Genomic DNA, 21,818 nt, shown 5'->3' with positions numbered 1-21,818 from the left:
CGGCCTACGCTGACAGCTTTCAGTTCTATGTGCATTTGCACATAGAACTGAAAGCAGCGGTCCGCTCACTAACAGGGAATCGTATTCCCTGTTAGTGAACGATCCCGGCAGCGGCGCGGGCCACATGCGGCGGGCCGGATAAATGTCCTCGGCGGGCCGTATGTGGCCCGCGGGCCGTAGTTTGAGGACCCCTGGTATATGCTAACAATGTGCTATATCATGTGCTGCTTGTGGCATCATTTCTCAAGATAGATTTCTATACGTCATCAGACTGGATTAGATCTAGTTACTGCTAGAAACTGAAGCAAAGAAGCTGAGTGGATTCTTCTGTGCGGTTGGGCCAGGTAGTAGAGGTCAGCATCAATCTGGAAACTGTAAATGGCCCCAATTCATTAGTTAAATATACTTTTAATGAGTCTTAAAATTTTTATATTTTTGGTTGATCTAGTGCCTTTGGAGACTTCTGAGCAAACATTGAATCTTACCATTTTATCCACCAGTAAAGCGGCATTTACTTACCTTGAATTCTCTTCCTACACTTCTAATCTCCCTTTCCCTCCTGTATGACATACTTAGGGTGCTTTCACACCTGCGCTCGTTGTCCAGTTTGTGAATTACACTGAGTTTCCATCTTCTGCCCCGGCGAAGTTGGACAGTGGACGGAAACCCGGTGGTCAGTTTTCAAGCCCATTCACTTGGGTTTAAATGGGTTTGCAAAGGTGACCGCCCATGAGCGTCTTCTGCCTGTATGCAGGGAAACTGTTTTTTTTTTTTTAGCCGGACACAAAGTTGGGCATGCAGAACTTTGTGTCTGGCTAAAAAAAAAATGGTTTCCCTGCAGAGACCAGAAGACTCACATGGGGGGGGGGGGTCACTTTTGCAAACCCATTCAAGTGAATGGGCTTGAAAACCGACCGCCGGGTTTCCGTCCACTGTCCAGCTTCGCCTGGGCAGAAGACACCCTCAAAGGGTTATTCCAGTAATACCAAGTTATTCCCTATCAATTAAGTAGTGGATGGTGATGAGATTGTGCAGGTCCCAGCGGTCAGACCCCCACAATCATGAGAACAGGTATTGCAAGTCTCCCTCTTAAATAAAGAAGAATATCTCTTATCCACAGCGCCACTATATTAATCACTATGGGAATGCTATAAAGAAGTGGAGTACAGTGCTCGGCTATTTCTGGTAATCTTCATTTTTTTCTGATTATTGGGAGGGAGGAGCGAACTGACTTAGCAGGTATTGCCTATTCAGTAGAGCTTCAAGTCAATGCTAACCATTGTGCCACCATTTTAGATGCCCTTATCTAATCATGCTTAACTTATTTGACATTATATGTGTACACATACATAATCTATACATACGTAATGTGGATATATATATATGAATAATGTATATAAAATGTGTATGTGTGTGTGTATATAAATATATATATTTAATTTATTTATTTTTTCCCGCAAAGGAAAAATGGGGCTAACATCCTGTCCAACTGATGAATTCCTTTGTGGGAATGGTAAATGTATTCCGAACACCTGGAGATGCAATTCTGTAGATGAATGTGGAGATAACTCGGATGAGCTAAATTGTACAAATGCTTCTAATGAGATAAGGACCAGCCTTTGTCCTGTTGGCACGTTCCCCTGCAGCTTGGCTCGCTCCACGCAGTGCATGTCTAATGAATTAAGGTGCAACTCTGTAAAAGACTGCATGACTGGGACAGATGAAGAGAATTGCCCTGAACTTACATGTGGTGGCAAGCTCAGCAATTTCTATGGCTCCTTTGCATCACCAGACTTTTTCCGACCAGAACACAGCCGGTCAGATCTGCGATGTATTTGGTACATAGACACCCAAGACAATCGCCATGTCATTCTTCAGATTGATTTACTTTTGGGCTATAGTGATTATGTAAAAGTGTATGAAGGAATTGGTGAGAGAAGTGATAAACTCTTGCAAACCCTCTCGTTTCGCAACAACCGCCACACAGTCAGTGCTGAGTCTGCCAATGGCCAGCTGACCTTGTCATACCATGCACGCCCAAAAAGCATGGGACATGGGTTTAATGCCACTTACCAGGTCAAAGGGTACTGCTTGCCATGGGAGCAGCCCTGTGGGATTGATGATATTTGTTACTCTGAGCGCCAGACTTGTGATGGCTGGTGGCATTGCCCCAACGGAAAAGATGAAGAGAACTGTAAACCTTGTCAAAGTAATGAGTATCCCTGCGAAGGAGGAAGTGGCTTGTGCTACACATACCTGGACCGCTGCAATAACCAGAAAAATTGCCCAGATGGCTCTGATGAAAAGAATTGCTTCACATGCCAACCAGGAAATTTTCACTGTGGAACCAACTTGTGTATTTTTGAAACATGGCGCTGTGATGGTCAAGAGGATTGTCAGGACGGAAGTGATGAGCAGAACTGTCTAGTGATTGTACCTAGGAAGGTCATCACGGCGGCTCTGATCGGCAGCTTGGTGTGCGGTCTTCTCTTGGTCATTGCCTTGGGCTGTGCTTTTAAACTATATTCCCTTAGAAGTCGGGAGTACAGGTGAGACTATTCATCCTTAACCCTCAGGGTCCATTCATACGGAGGAAAATAGCGCTTTATTTGGCGCTGAATTTTTATTTGGCGCTGAAAACGTCTCCCATTGACTTCAATGGGTGCCGCTAGGTTTTTTTTTTTTTTCTGCTAGCAGTGCACTGCACCGGCATTCAGTCGTGGCTACCTGTTTTTTGGTCCAGAACCTAAGGCGGCCTCCGCCTCAGGTTCCGGACCAAAAAGCCCCGTGTGAACTCACCCTTAGGGTTTTCAGTCATTGTGAAGAGGTAACCACTCAGCTGGACATTTGCTCAGGACCTAAATTTCCTTGAGCACCATAATTACAAGAACTGTTTTCTTATTATTGTTCTAGTCTATGTAACCTTTTACTGGAATTTTCCAAAATAAAATGTGTATTCCAACGTCATTTGACAAAAAATCCACTAGTGTAAAAATTTAAATTAACTTTTATTATCATCAATAAAAAAGTAACAAAAGTTACAAAAAGCAGGTGTACTGATCCATGAGAAAACCTACGCATTTCTGGGTGTGAAGCCCCTTACTCATGGCATGAAAACAGACAACTGACAAATTGTATTTAAAACCACCTGAGGATCCAGACTTAATGGCTGCGCCTGATGGATTATTTTAAGAGGTAGCTTACAGTGGATTTATTTCTTCGTTTTCTTCTTATATCTTCGTTCATCAGGATAGTGATTTGTTTTTTGTTATTTTTTGATTGTTGCTTATTTTAGTTTATATGTATATTGTATATTCTTTGTCCTAAAGGATGTAATATTTTGGGTTTGTTTTTATTTTGTATTTGCTGTTGTATATTTATCTATTTTTGATGTGGTATCTGGATATATTCTTTTTTTCTTTGTGGTTGTTTGATTAGATGATATATAGGGTTAATTTGGTGTATAGATGAAGACTTAGATCCTCAGGTGGTTTTAAATACAATTTGTCAATTGTCTGTTTTCATGCCATGAGTAAGGGGGCTTCACGCCCTGAAACGCATAAGTTTTTTTCGTGGATCATTACACCTGCTTTTTATAACTTTTTGTTACTTTTTTTTATTGATGATCAATAAAAGTTAAATTTTATACTAGTGGATTTTTTTGTCGATGGATGCTGGAATACACATTTTATTTTGGATCATTACGTCATTCGCCTGTTAAAGGTCCATACAGCATTTCTCTGCTTTCCGACAGTGGGTTAATCCAATGGATATGGTGAGCTGAATGACATTACTTTTTTGGATATGGAACCTTTTAATGGATTCTTTTTTCAGAGCATTTGAAACTCAGATGACCCGCTTAGAAGCAGAGTTTGTGAGACGTGAGGCTCCACCTTCTTATGGGCAGCTTATTGCACAGGGACTCATTCCTCCTGTTGAAGACTTTCCAGCCGTCAGTGACTCTCAAGTAAGTACATTTCCATGTGTTAATAAATAGCAGATTTAATGAGAGGCAGGTAAAAATTCATCATTCTATTCTGTTCCCATATTTTTAATTTAAGGGGTGGTCTCATCTCTGGCATTTATGGTAAGTCCTGTTGGACCTTAATCTATTGGACATTTTTCAGCATATCCTGTCTAAATGTCAAAAATGGGAATATAAGTGGTTTGAACTGATAATTTCCAGTTCTGGTAATTTTTCTTTATTTACGGTACCATGTATGTACTTGTTTGATAGTATCGGGGCATTGATGAAATTTGAGGAGGATACTGAAGAGTGGAAGTTAAAGACTGATGGCAAAGGAACAGCTTTTTTCAGCAGCACAGCGCATTTCAGCTGAGAAGTGTGATAATCTTGTGGAAGACTCTTATAGTATTGAATGATTTATACATGAATGAGGAAATGTATTGAGTGGAATAGGAGGAGAACGGTGACAAATTGGAGATCGCAGACTGATAGGTAGAGGAGCAGTGTCTTTCAGCAGCAGAATGTATTAGAGGAGATAGTTTTATAAATGCATCATATGTTTCACTGTTTATCCTATATTTCTGTTTTTCAGGTGTCCATGCTACAAAATATTCGTACTGCAATGCGTAGACAAATGAGGCGCCATTCTTCACGAAGAGCTTCTTCTAGAAGACGTTTGGGGAGACTATGGAACAGATTATTCCATCGTCCACGTGCAAGGGGGCAAATTCCTCTTCTTACCTCTTCCCTTTTATCACAGGCTCGGTTTGGGGAGACAGACAGAAGTGAAGAGACATGGCCAAGCCCTCTGACCTCACCAGAGACATTAAATCCACAAACACAGACTTCCAATCAAGAGGGAGAAAGTTCTGATTTTGTTGACAACCATTTGCATCCTGAACCTGGGGCTGCAGAGCAGCTTCCTCTAAATGTTCTGCCACAGAATTGCTCTGACACACACATACAGTTGGATACTGAATTGCCTTCTTCATTGTCAGACTCTGAAAATCCATGCCACAGTTATTTTAATCCAGCCATAAGGGAAGACCCAGGAGTATCTCTCGAAGAGGCGTCTTCGGATGAACTCTTGGACGCTTTTTACTTGGTGCCTGCATTGGAAAGGACTACTGCTGGTCCCAGCAGCACAACCCATAGCCATAAACATAACAAGGACCCATTACAATTGCCTTTGAAAAACTTGGGCCACTTAGACAGCTCAATGAATGTCCAAATTCAGGTGAACGAGCAGCCGCATAGCTGTGTATCTTCTTGCCATGAAGAGCCTTTGGGAGTACATGGCAGTTATCAACACTCAATGGTAGTGCCAACACCACAGACCTCTCATCCCCTCTCAGAGAACAGCACTAGTGATGACGAATCCTTATTAATTTTCTAATTACATTACTTCCGATCAGTGGCTTAGGTTTTTGTACTTTTTTGAAAAGACCATATTTCAGCACGAACCATATATTTTTATATCATATGAATCCAAACCCATGTCAGGATCTTCTTTTTAAGCTAGGGAGGTGGTTTCCAGCCTGTTACATTCTAACTGTTGTAAAACTACAACTCCCAGCTGGTTTACTGACATGTACTGGTTTTCTGACTGACGTCTTTTAACAGCTAGAAAGCCACATGTTGGGAAACTTGGCTAGGGGTTCCTTCAGAGAGTCATTGTGTAGAGTAGTACCTCATGTTTTCCCATTGATGTGGATGATATGTAAGTCTTTAATACCTCATTAGATGAATGAATTGATAATGATTCTATCATTTTGTCCTGAAGTTTCCTTACAATTTATGTCGTATGATGTTTGGGAGAAAAAAAATTCTGAAAAAAAATTAAACATTTTGCTAAATTGTCTAATGAAAAACAGTTGAAGTGGGAGAAGTGTTGGTTGAGGGGGTATTCACAACATGAAGCATGGACCTCAGTAGTTGTATTCATATGTCTATTTTTTCCACAGACTATTTTGTCTGTGGGGGGAAAAAGATTGTGAAATGCACAATTCTGATCTGTTTTGTGGATGTGCCAGCTAGGTGTGCGATTGTGAAAATGGCATTTTAATGTTACCATTGACTTCTGTGATAAAAAATTATGTAAAACTGAAGTTCTGTCGTATCACAGGTTACACTGAAGAAATTCTGTGACTGTCAATAACAATCCACACACAAGACTAAAAAAATGTACATATGGATAGCTTAGATCTAAATAGAATCAATAATTACAAAAAAAAATCACAGTGGGTGCTGGAAGGGAGCTTTCACACGGGGAAAAATGGCTCGGGATTGCCGCCAGAATCCGCGCAGTTAAAAAGCCTCCCCATAGGACTTTATAGAGAGGCTTTTTAACCACGCGGATTCTGGCCAGATTCCGAGCCATTTTGTCTCACATGAAAGCTCCCGAACGGTGTACAATAGAGTAGCTGCGTAGGGCCCTCTCGATTGGTTACACTATATATGTGTCTGTATGGACAACTAGTCAAAAGAGACTGATATCGCCACCGACATATACCATCACATACATATGTGCCATACAGTATGTCCAATTGTTAATTTCACACAAAGTGCCGCCAAAAACATTTACTTTTATTGCAGTGTCTTGAGTTGTTTTATTGTAAAGCCTTAGGGGGCATTCACACGGAGTAACGTGGCACTGATTCTGGCACAATAACTCACGTAAGAATCAGCGCTGCAAAACAGAATTCCATTGACTTCAATGGGCTAAAAAGCCTCCCATTGATTTCAATGTGTTACGCGTGTTAAACGGAACCCATTGAAGTCAATGGGATTCTGTATTGCAGCGCTGATTCTTACGCGAGTTATCGTGCCAGAATCAGTGCCGCATTACTCCGTGTGAATGCCTCCTTACTGTGTAATATACGTACCAATAATATAGTGAAACACTGCAATACAACTTCATCTGTTTTTGGTGGCACTTTGTATGAAATTAACATTCGGACCTCATGTGTTGGTAACAATACCAGACTGTTTAGGCTACCTGTCTATATGGACACAAATATAGGGTAGCTTATCACAAGGTCCCCACATGGCTACACTTTTAAACTCCAATAACCGGATCCACTGTTTTTTTTTGTTGTTTTTTTTTAATATATATTTTATGTATATCTGGGCTTGGGGATTTCATCAATATGTACATTTATTTAAAGGGAGTCTGATACCAGTGCCCAGCATAACAAACCAGCCCCACATTGTAGAGACTTAGCTTTTTTTGTGTGTGTTGCTGCAGATTTTATTGTGGTTTTTTGAACTAAAGCCAGGAGTGGATTGAGCAGAGGGTAGAAGTATAAGGGCTTCCTATATATTTTCAATTTCTTTTGTAGCCATTCTTGGTTTTGGCTTTAAAAAAAAAAAAAAAATGAGCAAAATAAAATCTGCAACAAAAGCAATGTTTCCACAACGTGGGGCCTCAGCCTAAGGCCTGGGCCCCATGTTGCGTAACCACTTTGAATTCCATCCACACCTTGCGAAAAAAACCACGCTGTGGACATGCTGCAATTTACAAAAACGTTTGCAGTTTTGGAAATCACAGGATGTTAACTATACCTATGGAAATGCCTACGGTTTCCCTATATGTAAAATTGAAACAGAACTTTCTTTGAAAAGTGCTTCAGGAAAAACCACAATGCATTGCTGAGGCGGTTTTTCCCACATCTCTTTTTTGCTGCAGGACGCTTCGTGAGGCCTTAGTCTAAATCAGTGTTTTGTTTTGTTTTTTTTGTTTTTTTTCTCTAGTGAGCTCTTTATAACAATGAGGTTGTTGCCACTTACCACTTTGGAACAATGGCAATACCCTTGCTGTTCAATAGAGTTAAGTTGCATATTGCCCAAAAAAGCAATATCGTGGTAGCCGAAGCACTGATTTGGGTTGATGTGCTGAATTCTGGTGATCATCTCCCTTTAGCATGATCCTCTTGTATGGATTTTTATTGATAAGTATGTATTTATGATTTTATTGTGAAATAAATTTATTTTAATAGGAATTTTGAGAGTGGACAAATAATTATATATGCATTTTTGTTGTTGTTGTTACTAGTCCCTGTGGACATTGGGGATTTGCTGTCCAGATCTTGATTCCATAGGTGGTGCACCAGAGTGGCCTCATTTGTAATGGTATTTTTTTTCTGTATCTTGTATTATAGGTGTGACCACTCTTAGGCTAAAGCCCCATGTTGCGGAAATGCGGCTTTTTTTTTTTTGCAGTTTTTTGAGCCAAAGCTAGGAGTGGATTGACCAGAGGATAGAAGTATAAAAACTTCCAATATATTTCCCATTCTATTCCAAAATATTTGTAGCCATTCTTGGTCCTGGCTCAAAGAAACTGCAGCAAATTCTGCAACAAAAAAGGTGTGTCTTCTGCAACGTGGGGCCTTAGCCTTAAAGTTCCCAACGTGGTAGTTTTGAATACTGTCCTTGTTATAACATTGATGCTACTAGTGGATTTGCAAGTGTCAGAGGTTAAAGAGAATCAACTACTAAACCTAAGCATATTTAACTGCCAGCATCATATCACAGAGCACACTACAGTGATAAACATCTTACCTACTTTAAATTCTTTTGCAAATCAGGCAGTTGGTGCACTGGGGGTGGGTCTGTAGCTCCGTAGAGCACTGCTTATGCTGTTCAAGTAGGATAGAGCAGTCACAGGATACACTGCACAGCAAGAACAGGAGATGGTAGGGATCTGAGAGGCATGTGAAGGTCCGCCCCCATTTCATGTACTGCCTCATTTGCATAAGACTTAGTTCATTTGTCTCCACATCTACAAAACTGACTTACATTACAGTTATATATAACATACCTTTGCTATGTGCTTTGTTGTGCCCATTACTTATGCTTGGGGCAGGTGGTAGACCTCCATATTTTAACTTATTTAGCAATGAACCACAAGTGACGTTTATGTGCTGGCAGCAGTTATTGGACAGTCTACCCAAATTTGGAAGGCCAAGGCTTAGAGTAACCTGCTTGGTTACAGGATAAATACACACCAAGGAAGGGTCTGTTAAAGATTGCTTGTGACATGGTTAGAAGTAGATCCCCCTCCTGCTTTTTGTCTTTCTATTGTTTCAGTTTATGGAGTCTAAATTTTATTATGAGTTGTTTTGTTTTGTTTTGTTTTCTAAAGGCAATATTGGGGATGCCATTTTATGGGGCCCAGTAGATAAGCGGATACACTCCCACTTGATGGACTAAATGACATAATGGAATAGATGGAGTCATTATAAAAAGCCCCTGAAGACTAAGGTCCATATATGCCCTAATACATGGTGGGGAATGAAGCTCCTACAATGTGGACGCAGGGCCACACTTTTGATACACACCTTAAAGGGGTTGTGCTGCTTTCTTCTTCTCAGGACAGCATGTCGGTTGGTCATATGGCAATGCCACATCTCCATCCCATTAAAAATAAGGGGACTGAGCTTCAGCATGGCCATGTGACAAATGGAACAAACCAACAAAGAAGAAAGCAGCCTTACTTTTGAAGTCCTGCAGAACTCCTTTAAAGACCTCTTCACAAAACATGGAAAAATTATCATGTGACATCTCTTTTTGAAAGGTCATCAGCTGTTATAAAGCAAGTGAAAGTCTATAAGTGTATTCACGTATCGGGTTTTTTTTTTTTTTATTTGTTTTTTTAAGCAGATCGCAAAAAACTGACACCCCTTATATTTGTTTGTTTGTTTTCACAGTTAAAAGAATGGACACTTGAATACACTCATATACTTCCACTAGCTTTATATTCAACATTCATGAGTTTTTGAAATGGCCATGCACTGGCTGTTTGAAAAATGGATGACACATGGCAGTTTTTCACAGTAACTTGAGTAAGATTAAAATGTGCTAAATATGTTCTTTTTTTTTTTTTTCTTTTTACAGACAGTTGGCACATGAAAAATGGAGTGGTCATGTGAATAAGGCCTAGGGCTCCTAGCTACAAGACAACAAAGCTAACTGAACTCATGTTACACATGGGAAGATTGTATAGATACCTAGTATATAGTATGCTGCTCTGCATATAGTAGGAAATGTAAAGGATATGAAAGTTCATGGCTTGCCACCGATCACATCCCCATACAAACATTCACTGTGTTAATGATTTACATGCTGCATGTTTATTGTTAAACCAAAAAATATAGCATCATGGTATATGTACAAACTATATGTGGGTGAGTCAAAAAATATCTGAGCTACCTGGTTATATTAAAGCTTTGGTTAGCTGCACTGTCCTGTTAGTGCTTTCTGTAAGAGATCACAGTGTTCGCAGTCACTGCTATGCAGATTTTAATTACTTACGTCTCATGCGCGAGAAAAAATAGCTACCTTATTTGGGATTTCCAGAAAAGAATCATGTAAACCCATTTTTTTTTCTTGTTTTCTGATGGTGTGTCTGAACAAAGATTTTGATAAATATTGTACCAAAGTATGGAGAAAGTGTTTTGTCACAAAGAAGTGTGTATGAATGGATAAAGAAATTCAAGAAAAGCTGCACAAGTGTCATCCATGAAGGAGCTGGATCCCCGTCCACATTGAGCGTGTATGTGAACTGATTCTGTTGGATACTTGAGTGACAGTGGATTATTCTATGTCTGATGAAGAGGTAAAGACAACGGTGCACTTGTGGCTCGCAGCTCAGCCTAAAACATTATTTGATGAGGAAATATGAAAGTATATGGACAAGAAAGCAGGGAGACTGTGTTGAAAAAATGATCTATTTGTCATTTTCTGAAAGTCGATTCTAAATAAATTCTACAGCCAGAGTACAGATAATTTTTTGACTCTCCCTTATAAAATCTATACATTTTTCTGTAATGACTAAAATGTGATTTTTATTTATTTTAATTAGTATTTATGCTGCTGTAATTCACATACAAAGCACTTTAAGATAAATGTAATGACTTTTCTACTGTAAAGACATGCTCCATACTTTAGTGACAATGTATGTCTCTCAATGTGTCAGTCATTAATAGACCCCAGTTCTGTTCGTCCCATATGTCGCTTTTGAAACCTTTGATTTTATTCACTTTTGTAACCAAATTACATTTAGTATATCTAGATGGGGATTGCAGAGTATCAGGACCTTTCTAACTATGTACATTGGCTAAGAGCTTTAGATTTGTTTGAAGGGATACTTCCACTTAAATCTATTATATCTTCATTTACTGTGCAGGTCCAGGAGATTTATTGCTCACTTTTATCAGACGCAGCATGCCTTTTTTTACGTCGCAAGTCACGTATTGGTCACACCCTATTTTTTGAGGACGTGATCAGCACATAAAGTGCCCACATCATGTATAAATTGAATGCTAGCTTAACATATATGGAAGCATTCCTTGCATTTGGTAGTCTTTCCTCCTCTTCTAGGGGTCTGGGAGGTACCCATTTTCAGGAACATCTAAGACCTTTTGGTGGAGTTGCCAAGTATTGAGGAAGAAGGCAAAAGTGTAACCCAGGGGGCCAGTCACTTTCTCGGTGAGATGACCTGGGAGAATTAATTCTCCCCCAACAACCCCTTAAGTAATAACTTTTGGTTAGCCGCACTGTCTTATTAGTGCTTTCTGTAAGAGATCGCAGTGTTCGCAGTCACTGCTGTGCAGATTTCAATTACTTACGTATCATGCGTTGGGTCCACATGAGGATGTAAAAGATGGTGAACCTGTCCGCTAAAAAAAAAAATAAAATAAAAATGTTACCCTCAAACCCTATAGACTATAATAGGGTCCTCAGTGCAGGACTTTTCTCTCTGGCGATTTTAGGCTGAATCTGCGGCAGAGACTCCAATGCAGATGTGAACCTAGCCTTAGTGAGATATTTCTATGGTATACTGAAGTACAGTAATAAGCTTTCCATAAGTTTGTAAACTTTCGACATATACTGTACATCAAGTCGATATTTACAGTGTTGAACTGTATTTTTCAAGATTTCTGCAGTTCTCCTGGCATGTTGAATATCTGCTTCTGGGCCAAATCCTGACTATGAAAACCCATTCCTAAGTACTCTGATAATCACAATATCTGTGTTTTTGTTTGTCCAACTGCTTTTGAGGGATTGACCATAGGGTCTCAATAAAGTTGAGATCTAGGGCGTTTCCTGTCAATGTACCCAATGTACTTAGCTCTCACTTTTGCCTTGTGACATGGTGCTCCATCATGCTGGAAAAGGCATTGTTCAAACTGCTCCTGGATTGTTGGGAGAAGATTCTCTTGGAGGATGTGTAGATACCATTTTTTGTTCATGGGCAATAAGGAAAAATTGTGAGTGAACGACTCCCTTGGATGACAAGCAACCCCATACATGAATGTATTTGTCAAAGATCAAACAATTTATAAAATGCGTATAATTGTAGTTCAGTATAACATAGAAAAATCTGAGGTTGATGCCTCAGATTTTTCTATGTTATACTGAACTACAATTATACTTTGTGAAAACCAAAATTTGTGTTGGTCTCAAAACATTTGACCACAAATGTAGATGTGCTTCTTCCATTACAAATACATAAAGGATTATATAGAATTGTAGAAAACCTGATAAGAGAAGGCGTTCTCATTCTTCAAACACAGACAATGAAGATCTTTCACTGTAAAAAGCAGGCAAAAACTGCAAAAGCTTTGAAAAATTTAAACATTGGACAATAATTTAGAGAAGGGACAACCCAACCTCTTAAGATTGGATTTCCACATATTGTTCAACCTGAGACTGAGTTGCCCTTGACCTATTGCTGAAAATTGCACGGTGCTAGATCAATTTGATTGTCTGATTAGTACAACTGAAAGCACTTTCCCTTATGTCCCACCAGCAGCACAATGCAGGGTATTTCTTCCCCTGAAGGCTGGTAGGACAGGCAGAACTTTTAATCAACATAAATTGAATATGTATGACTACAACCCTATAAGAGGCCACAGAGACACACCCCCCCATGGTTTTTTTTTTTTTTTTGCCTTGTGTGGTTGGACAGGTGGAAGAGGCTCTGGCCTCCTATATGGTTTGGAAGAAGGTGTTTTTTACTTTTAAAGTCTGGTTTTCCAGCCTCTGCCTTTTTCTTTTTCTTTTCTTCCTGAAGAGAAAAAAATCTGTCTCATCTATCCGCAGTTCATATCAGGGTCTCTCTGAACATATTAGTGGATCAGTTGAGTCGGTGCTCTACCGTATCAGGCGAATACTCCCTAAATCCAGAGGTGTACCAACAAAATCCTGAAGTGGGGTCTCCCAGAAGTTGACCTCAGGGTGACCTGACTCAATGCCAAGGTGGAGACGTTCTGCTCACTATACCAGGAGGACAATCCCTTGGCTGTGGATGTCCTGTCCATCCCTTGGCTGTCCAGGCTGGCTTATATATTCCCTCCACTTTCCATGATACCATGGGTATTGATGAAAATCAGACAGGACAATGTCTCTGTGATGGCTATTATCCCATTCTGGCCAAAGAGGACTTGGTTTGCCCAGCTCATGCTCATGAATTGAGGGACATATTGGAGGCTTCCCCCCACCAAGAACCTGGTTTCCTAGGAGCTCAGAAGTGCTAGGATCTGAGGAGGTTCAACCTGACAGCTTGGAGGTTAACCAGTCCCTATGGAGATCCAGTGGACTGTCAGAAGCCGTCCTGAAGACCCTTTCCTGCGCCAGGACAGAGACCACCAACAAGGACTTTCTCAGAACTGTGAATATCTTAAATTCCTGGTGTTCTTCTCATGGGATTAATTCTGTAGATCCCCCTATTGGGGTGATCCTAGATTTTCTTCATGACAGCTTGGACAAGGGTCTGTCTCCTGAAACTCTGAAGGTGCATGTTGCCACTTTTTTTGTTTATCTGGGGAGGCATTTGTCTCAACTTTCCCTGGTGAGCAGTTCTCTCAAGGGAGCTATGAGGCTTAAATCATCATGCTCTGCTCCAGTGTCTCAGAGGGATCTGGCCTCTGTCTTGTCACCCCATAGAGATTCTGCATTTGAACCTTTGGAAGATGTGAATTTGAAATTCCTGGCCTTCAAAACCACCTTTCTTTTGGCTGTTACTTCCGCCAAAAGGGTAGTCGAACTTCAGGCTTTCTTTTCTGAAGAGCCTTACATCTCCTTTTTTGAGGATAGGGCTCAACTGAGGTTTCTTATGGAGTTCAGGCCCAAAGTGCCTTCTCTGTCTAACATCAATAATGCTAGGTTCACACCTGCATTCATCTGTCCGTTCTGAGCTTTCCGTCTTCTGCATGCCAGAAGACGGAAAGCTCAGACTGGGTCCGGCCATGAGCAGCGGTGAGCGTTTTAGGCTCTCTGCCGCGAAACCGGATTTTTTAATCCGGACACAGAGTACTGCATGTCCGACTCTGTGTCCGGATTATAAAACCCGGTTTCGCGGCGGTGAGCATTTTAGGCTCACGGCCGGACAGCTTTCTCACCCATTCAAATGAATGGGTGAGAGACTCCTGCAGGTTTCCGTCTCCTGCTCTGTTTTAGGCAGGAAACGGAAACCTGAACTACGGAGTGGACAACGCTGATGTGAACGAGCCCTAAGTTGATTTCCATTCCTGTATTTTGTTCTTCTCCTTCCTCTGATGAGGAGGTGAGATTTCATATCTTGGACCTTGTAAGGTGCCTTCATATTTATATCAATCGCACCTGAAAACCTCCTTGTGGATATGTTCGATAGACTCAGGAGCCTTGGGCTTCTAAGTCCACCATTTCTAGGTGGGTTAGAGAGGCTATTAAGATTTCATTTTTCTGCACAGGGGTTAACTCCCCCTGAATTTCTTAAGTCCCATTCCACTAGTTTCTGGTCGGAGAATAGGGCTGTGCCCTTGGACCAGATCTGCTCTACTGCCTCCTGGTCTTCACAACTCACCTTTGTCAAGTGCTACAGGTTGGGTTCCCGTGCTTCTGTTCTGTGTTGAACTCTGTAAGGTGAGGAAACCCTCCCTAGGGGGAGTACTTGTTACATCCCCACGTTGTGCTGCTGGTGCGAAGTAATGGAATTGTTGATTATGTAGATATCTGGTTTCCCTTAGTCCCAACAGCAGCACAAGCTTCCTCCTTAAGGTCTCGACTTTATTGTACTTTTGTATTAACACATGGGGGAGGACTCTGTGCCTTCTTATAGGGTTATAGTCATACATATTCAATTTATGTTGACTAAAAGTTCTGCCTGTCCTACCAGCACACAGGGGCAGAAATACCCCGCATTGTGCTGCTGTTGGGACTAAGGGAAAACAGATTATCTACATAATCAATAGAGATGAGCGAACGCTAAAATGTTCGAGGTTCGAAATTCGATTCGAACAACCGCTCACTGTTCGTGTGTTCGAACGGGTTTCGAACCCCATTATAGTCTATGGGGAACATATACTCGTTAAGGGGGAAACCCAAATCCGTGTCTGGAGGGTCACCAAGTCCACTATCACACCACAGGAAATGATACCAACACCTCTGGAATGACACTGGGACAGCAGGGGAAGCATGTCTGGGGGCATCTAACACACCAAAGACCCTCTATTACCCCAATATCACAGCCTAACAACTACACACTTTACACACTCAATACCACCTCTCAGACAGTAGGAAAACACCTTGAAACGTGTATTTGGCACTTGGAGTGAGGAGAGCTTGTCACCAGCAGTGAATTTGGCCCTTGTAGTAAGTTGAGGTTGGCACCAACATTTGTTTTGTGGATTGAGCCTCTAACCAGCAGAGTTTGGGCAAATTCATGGTGGAGGGAGCCTCTAAAAACCCCAGTTTGGACCAATTCATGGTGGAGGGAGCCTCTAAACAGCCAAGTTTGGGCAAATTCATGGAGGAGGGAGCCTCTAACCAGCCCAGTTTGGACCAATTCATGGTGGAGGGAGCCTCTAAAAACCCCAGTTTGGACCAATTCATGGTGGAGGGAGCCTCTAAAAACCCCAGATGGACCAATTCATGGTGGAGGGAGCCTCTAAAAACCCCAGTTTGGCCAAATTCATGGAGGAGGGAGCCTCTAACCAGCCCAGTTTGGACCAATTCATGGTGGAGGGAGCCTCTAAACAGCCAAGTTTTGGGAAATTCATGGTGGAGGGAGCCTCTAACAACCCCAGTTTGGACCAATTCATGGTGGAGGGAGCCTCTAAAAACCCCAGTTTGGACCAATTCATGGTGGAGGGAGCCTCTAAAAACCACAGTTTGGCCAAATTCATGGTGGAGGGAGCCTCTAACCAGCCCAGTTTGGACCAATTCATGGTGGAGGGAGCCTCTAAACAGCCAAGTTTTAGGAAATTCATGGTGGAGGGAGCCTCTAAAAACCCCAGTTTGGACCAATTCATGGTGGAGGGAGCCTCTAAAAACCCCAGTTTGGACCAATTCATGGTGGGGGGAGCCTCTAACCAGCCCAGTTTGGACCAATTCATGGTGGAGGGAGCCTCTAAAAACCCCAGTTTGGACCAATTCATGGTGGAGGGAGCCTCTAAAAACCCCAGTTTGGACCAATTCATGGTGGAGGGAGCCTCTAAAAACCCCAGTTTGGACCAATTCATGGTGGAGGGAGCCTCTAAAAACCCCAGTTTGACCAAATTCATGGTGGAGGGAGCCTCTAACCAGCCCAGTTTGGACCAATTCATGGTGGAGGGAGCCTCTAAACAGCCAAGTTTTGGGAAATTCATGGTGGAGGGAGCCTCTAAAAACCCCAGTTTGGACCAATTCATGGTGGAGGGAGCCTCTAACCAGCCCAGTTTGGACCAATTCATGGTGGAGGGAGCCTCTAAAAACCCCAGTTTGGACCAATTCATGGTGGAGGGAGCCTCTAAAAACCCCAGTTTGGACCGATTCATGGTGGAGGGAGCCTCTAAAAACCCCAGTTTGGACCGATTCATGGTGGAGGGAGCCTCTAAAAACCCCAGTTTGGACCGATTCATGGTGGAGGGAGCCTCTAAAAACCCAGTTTGGACCGATTCATGGTGGAGGGAGCCTCTAACCAGCCCAGTTTGGACCAATTCATGGTGGAGGGAGCCTCTAACCAGCCCAGTTTGGGCAAATTCATAGTGGAGGGAGCCTCTAACCAGCCCAGTTTGGACCAATTCATGGTGGAGGGAGCCTCTAAAAAGCCCAGTTTGGGCAAATTCATGGTGGAGGGAGCCTCTAAAAAAAACCCAGTTTGGACCAATTCATGGTGGAGGGAGCCTCTAAAAACCCCAGTTTGGACCAATTCATGGTGGAGGAAGCCTCTAAACAGCTCAGTTTGGGCAAATTCATGGTGGAGGGAGCCTCTAAAAACCCCAGTTTGGACCAATTCATGGTGGAGGGAGCCTCTAAACAGCCCAGTTTGGACCAATTCATGGTGGAGGGAGCCTCTAAAAACCCCAGTTTGGACCAATTCATGGTGGAGGGAGCCTCTAAACAGCCCAGTTTGGACCAATTCATGGTGGAGGGAGCCTCTAAAAACCCCAGTTTGGACCAATTCATGGTGGAGGGAGCCTCTAAACAGCCCAGTTCGGGCAAATTCATGGTGGAGGGAGCCTCTAAACAGCCCAGTTTGGGCAAATTCATGGTGGAGGGAGCCTCTAACCAGCCCAGTTTGGACCAATTCATGGTGGAGGGAGCCTCTAAAAACCCCAGTTTGGACCAATTCATGGTGGAGGGAGCCTCTAAAAACCCCAGTTTGGACCAATTCATGGTGGAGGGAGCCTCTAAACAGCCCAGTTTGGACCAATTCATGGTGGAGGGAGCCTCTAAAAACCCCAGTTTGGACCAATTCATGGTGGAGGGAGCCTCTAAACAGCCCAGTTTGGGCAAATTCATGGTGGAGGGAGCCTCTAAACAGCCCAGTTTGGGCCAAATCATGGTGGAGGGAGCCTCTAAACAGCCCAGTTTGGACCAATTCATGGTGGAGGGAGCCTCTAACCAGCAGAGTTGGTGGAAATCAGGGTGGAGGGAGCCTCTAACCAGCAGAGTTGGGGGAAATCAGGGTGGAGGGAGCCTAGTATTAGCAGAATTGTGCAACGCTTATGGTGGATGAGTATGAGGATGCGGAGGAATTGGAGAGGTTGAGTACAGACATGGAGTTTCATGTTGGGGTGCTTTACACAGGTGGGCACAAAAATGAAGGCTCTATCCAGTGGTGGTTCATTTTTATCAAAGTGAGCCGGTCGGCACTCTCAGCTGACAGACGGGTGCGCTTGTCAGTGATGATGCCACCGGCTGCACTGAACACCCTCTCAGATAGGACGCTGGCGGCAGGACAGGACAGCACCTCCAAGGCATATAGGGCAAGTTCAAGCCACAGGTCCAACTTCGACACCCAATACGTGTAGGGCGCAGAGAGGTCGGAGAGGACAGGGCTGTGGTCGGAAAGGTATTCCCGCAACATGCGCCTATACTTCTCACGCCTGGTGACACTAGGACCCTCCGTGGCGGCACTTTGGCGAGGGGGTGCCATCAAGGTGTCCCAGACCTTAGACAGTGTGCCCCTCGTTTGTGTGGACCGGTGAGAACTTGGTTGCCTACTGGAGGAACTGCCCTCCCTGCCGCCAACGTCACATGCTGGAAACATCTCCATCATATTCTGCACCAATTGCCTGTGGCAAGCATTGATGCGATTGGCCCTCCCCTCTACCGGAATAAAAGACGAGATGTTGTTTTTATACCGGGGGTCAAGGATAGCAAAGATCCAGTACTGGTTGTCCTCCATGATTTTGACAATACGCTTGTCGGTTGTAAAGCACCCCAACATGAACTCAGCCATGTCTGCCACAGTGTTAGTTGGCATGACTCCTCTGGCCCCACCGGAAAGTTCAATCTCCATTTCCTCCTCATCCTCCATGTCTACCCATCCGCGCTGCAACAATGGGACGATTCGAAGTTGCCCGGAAGCCTCCTGTATCACCATCACATCATCGGACAACTCTTCTTCCTCCTCCTCCTCCTCCTCCTCCATTAAACGCAGTGAAGCGGACAGATGTGTGGACCTACTCTCCAGCTGTGACGGATCGGATGCTATCCCTGACTCCTCTGTGTGATCTGAGTTATCCCTGATGTCAATCAGGGATTCTCTCAGAACACACAAGAGCGGGATTGTAAGGCTCACCATCGCATCCTCAGAGCTCACCCTCCTTGTGGACTCCTCAAAGACCTGTAGGATGTCACAAAGGTCTCTCATCCATGGCCACTCATGGATGTGAAACTGAGGCAGCTGACTTTGTGGCACCCTAGGGTTTTGTAGCTGGTATTCCATCAAAGGTCTCTGCTGCTCAACCACTCTATTCAACATCTGAAAGGTTGAGTTCCAGCGTGTGGGGACGTCGCACAAAAGCCGGTGTTGTGGCACATGCAGGCGTTGCTGGAGAGATTTTAAGCTAGCAGCGGCTACTGTCGACTTGCGAAAGTGGGCGCACATGCGCCGCACTTTCACCAGTAGCTCTGGAACATTGGGGTAGCTCTTTAGGAAACGTTGCACCACTAGGTTGAAGACGTGGGCCAGGCATGGAACATGTTGGAGTCCGGCAAGCTCCAGAGCTGCTACCAGGTTCCGGCCGTTATCACAAACGACCATGCCTGGGCCCAGTGGTTAGCAGTGTATTTCTGCCGCCGCTCCAATGTCTGAGAGATGGTGAGTTGTTGTAAAGAAGCGCCTGATGGTGCCTTTGATGGTGCAGGAGAAGGAGATAAGACAGGAACAGAGGAGGATGAGGGAGAAGTCAACAAAGTGGCGGAGGCAGATGAAGTGGTGTCCTGGCTCGTCCTCTGGAGTGCATCGCCAGCACAGTCAGCAGTGGCAGTGGCAGAGGCAGAGGCAGTGGAAGAGGCAGTGGCGTGAACGGCAGGCGGCCTTTGTCCTGCCGTTGCTGCCTGCCACTGATTCCAGTGCTTGGATTCCAAATGACGGCGCATTGAAGTGGTGGACAGGTTGCTCTTCTCAGAGCCCCTAATCAATTTCGAGAGGCAAATTGTGCAGACAACACTATATCTGTCCTCGGCGCATTCCTTTAAAAAACTCCACACCTTCGAGAAACGTGCCCTCGAGGTGGGAGTTTTTCGGGGCTGGGTACGAACTGGAACATCTTGGGAGATTCCGGGTGTGGCCTGGCTTCGCCTAAGCTGCTGACCTCTGCCTCTGCCTCTAGCTACCCTTTTTGGTGCTGCACCTGCCTCAACATCCACACTACTTTCCCCGCTTGACATCCCCCCTGACCAGGTCGGGTCAGTGTCCTCATCATCCACCACTTCCTCTTCCAACTCCTGTCTCATCTCCTCCTCCCGCACAATGCGCCGGTCAACTGGATGCCCTGACGGCAACTGCGTCACATCATCGTCGATGAGGGTGGGTTGCTGGTCATCCACCACCAAATCGAACGGAGATGGAGGAGACTCTAGTGTTTGAGCATCTGGACACAGATGCTCCTCTGTTAGGTTCGTGGAATCGTGACGTGGAGAGGCAGGTTGAGGGACAATGAAAGGAGCGGAGAACAGCTCTGGGGAGCAGGGACAGTTGGGGTTATTGTTCTGTGAAGCTTGGGAATTTTGGGAGGAAGGAGGACAAGACTGTTGGGTAATAGGAGGAGAGGAGGCAGAGTCTGACTGGCTGCTGGACAATGTGCTGTAAGCGTTCTCTGACAGCCATTGCAAGACCTGTTCCTGGTTCTCGGGCCTACTAAGGTTTGTACCCTGCAGTTTAGTTAATGTGGCAAGCAACCCTGGCACTGTGGAGTGGCGCAATGCTTGCTGCCCCACAGGAGTAGGCACGGGACGCCCTGTGGCTTCACTGCTACCTTGCTCCCCAGAACCATTCCCCCGACCTCGCCCACGGCCTCGTCCACGTCCCTTTCCGGGAGCCTTGCGCATTTTGAATTCCCAGTTAGAAATTGGCACTATATACCAGTAGCAAAAATAGTGGGTGCCCCAATATATTCTTTGAATTACCAGTCAGAAACTGGCACTATATGGCAGTAGCAAGAAATGAGGGTATTTGTAACCCCAATATATTCTTTGAATTCCCAGTCAGACAATGGCACTATATACCAGTAGCAAGAAATGAGGGTATTTATAACCCCAATATATTCTTTGAATTCCCAGTCAGACAATGGCACTATATACCAGTAGCAAGAAATGAGGGTATTTATAACCCCAATATATTCTTTGAATTACCAGTCAGAAACTGGCACTATATGGCAGTAGCAAGAAATGAGGGTATTTGTAACCCCAATATATTCTTAGAATTCCCAGTCAGACAATGGCACTATATACCAGTAGCAAAAATTGTGGGTGCATGTAACCCCAATATATTCTTTGAATTACCAGTCAGAAACTGGCACTATATGGCAGTAGCAAGAAATGAGGGTATTTGTAACCCCAATATATTCTTTGAATTCCCAGTCAGACAATGGCACTATATACCAGTAGCAAGAAATGAGGGTATTTGTAACCCCAATATATTCTTTGAATTCCCAGTCAGACAATGGCACTATATACTAGTAGCAAAAATTGTGGGTGCACGTAACCCCAATATATTCTTTGAATTACCAGTCAGAAACTGGCACTATATGGCAGTAGCAAGAAATGAGGGTATTTGTAACCCCAATATATTCTTTGAATTCCCAGTCAGACAATGGCACTATATACCAGTAGCAAGAAATGAGGGTATTTATAACCCCAATATATTCTTTGAATTCCCAGTCAGACAATGGCACTATATACCAGTAGCAAGAAATGAGGGTATTTATAACCCCAATATATTCTTTGAATTACCAGTCAGAAACTGGCACTATATGGCAGTAGCAAGAAATGAGGGTATTTGTAACCCCAATATATTCTTTGAATTCCCAGTCAGACAATGGCACTATATACCAGTAGCAAAAATTGTGGGTGCACGTAACCCCAATATATTCTTTGA

At 43.6% G+C, this 21,818-nt stretch overlaps 1 protein-coding gene across 2 annotated transcripts in view; it reads left to right on the top strand.

The window, feature by feature from the left end:
- The window catches only part of LRP3 (LDL receptor related protein 3), a 56,658-nt gene extending 50,939 nt beyond the window's left edge, over positions 1 to 5,719 (top strand). For both annotated transcript variants that reach the window (XM_075282031.1, XM_075282030.1), the window contains exons 5-7: positions 1,463 to 2,549; positions 3,835 to 3,967; positions 4,560 to 5,719. In XM_075282031.1, the coding sequence (XP_075138132.1) occupies positions 1,463 to 2,549; positions 3,835 to 3,967; positions 4,560 to 5,363 (2,024 nt within the window). In that variant the 3' untranslated portion in view covers positions 5,364 to 5,719. The remainder of the gene's footprint in view (positions 1 to 1,462; positions 2,550 to 3,834; positions 3,968 to 4,559) is intronic.
- Positions 5,720 to 21,818: the final 16,099 nt, after the last annotated feature.

Source organism: Leptodactylus fuscus, chromosome 7 (genome assembly GCF_031893055.1).
Source record: "Leptodactylus fuscus isolate aLepFus1 chromosome 7, aLepFus1.hap2, whole genome shotgun sequence".
In the NCBI taxonomy this organism is placed as follows: Eukaryota; Metazoa; Chordata; class Amphibia; order Anura; family Leptodactylidae; genus Leptodactylus; species Leptodactylus fuscus.
This window is presented reverse-complemented; position numbering and strand designations above follow the sequence as displayed.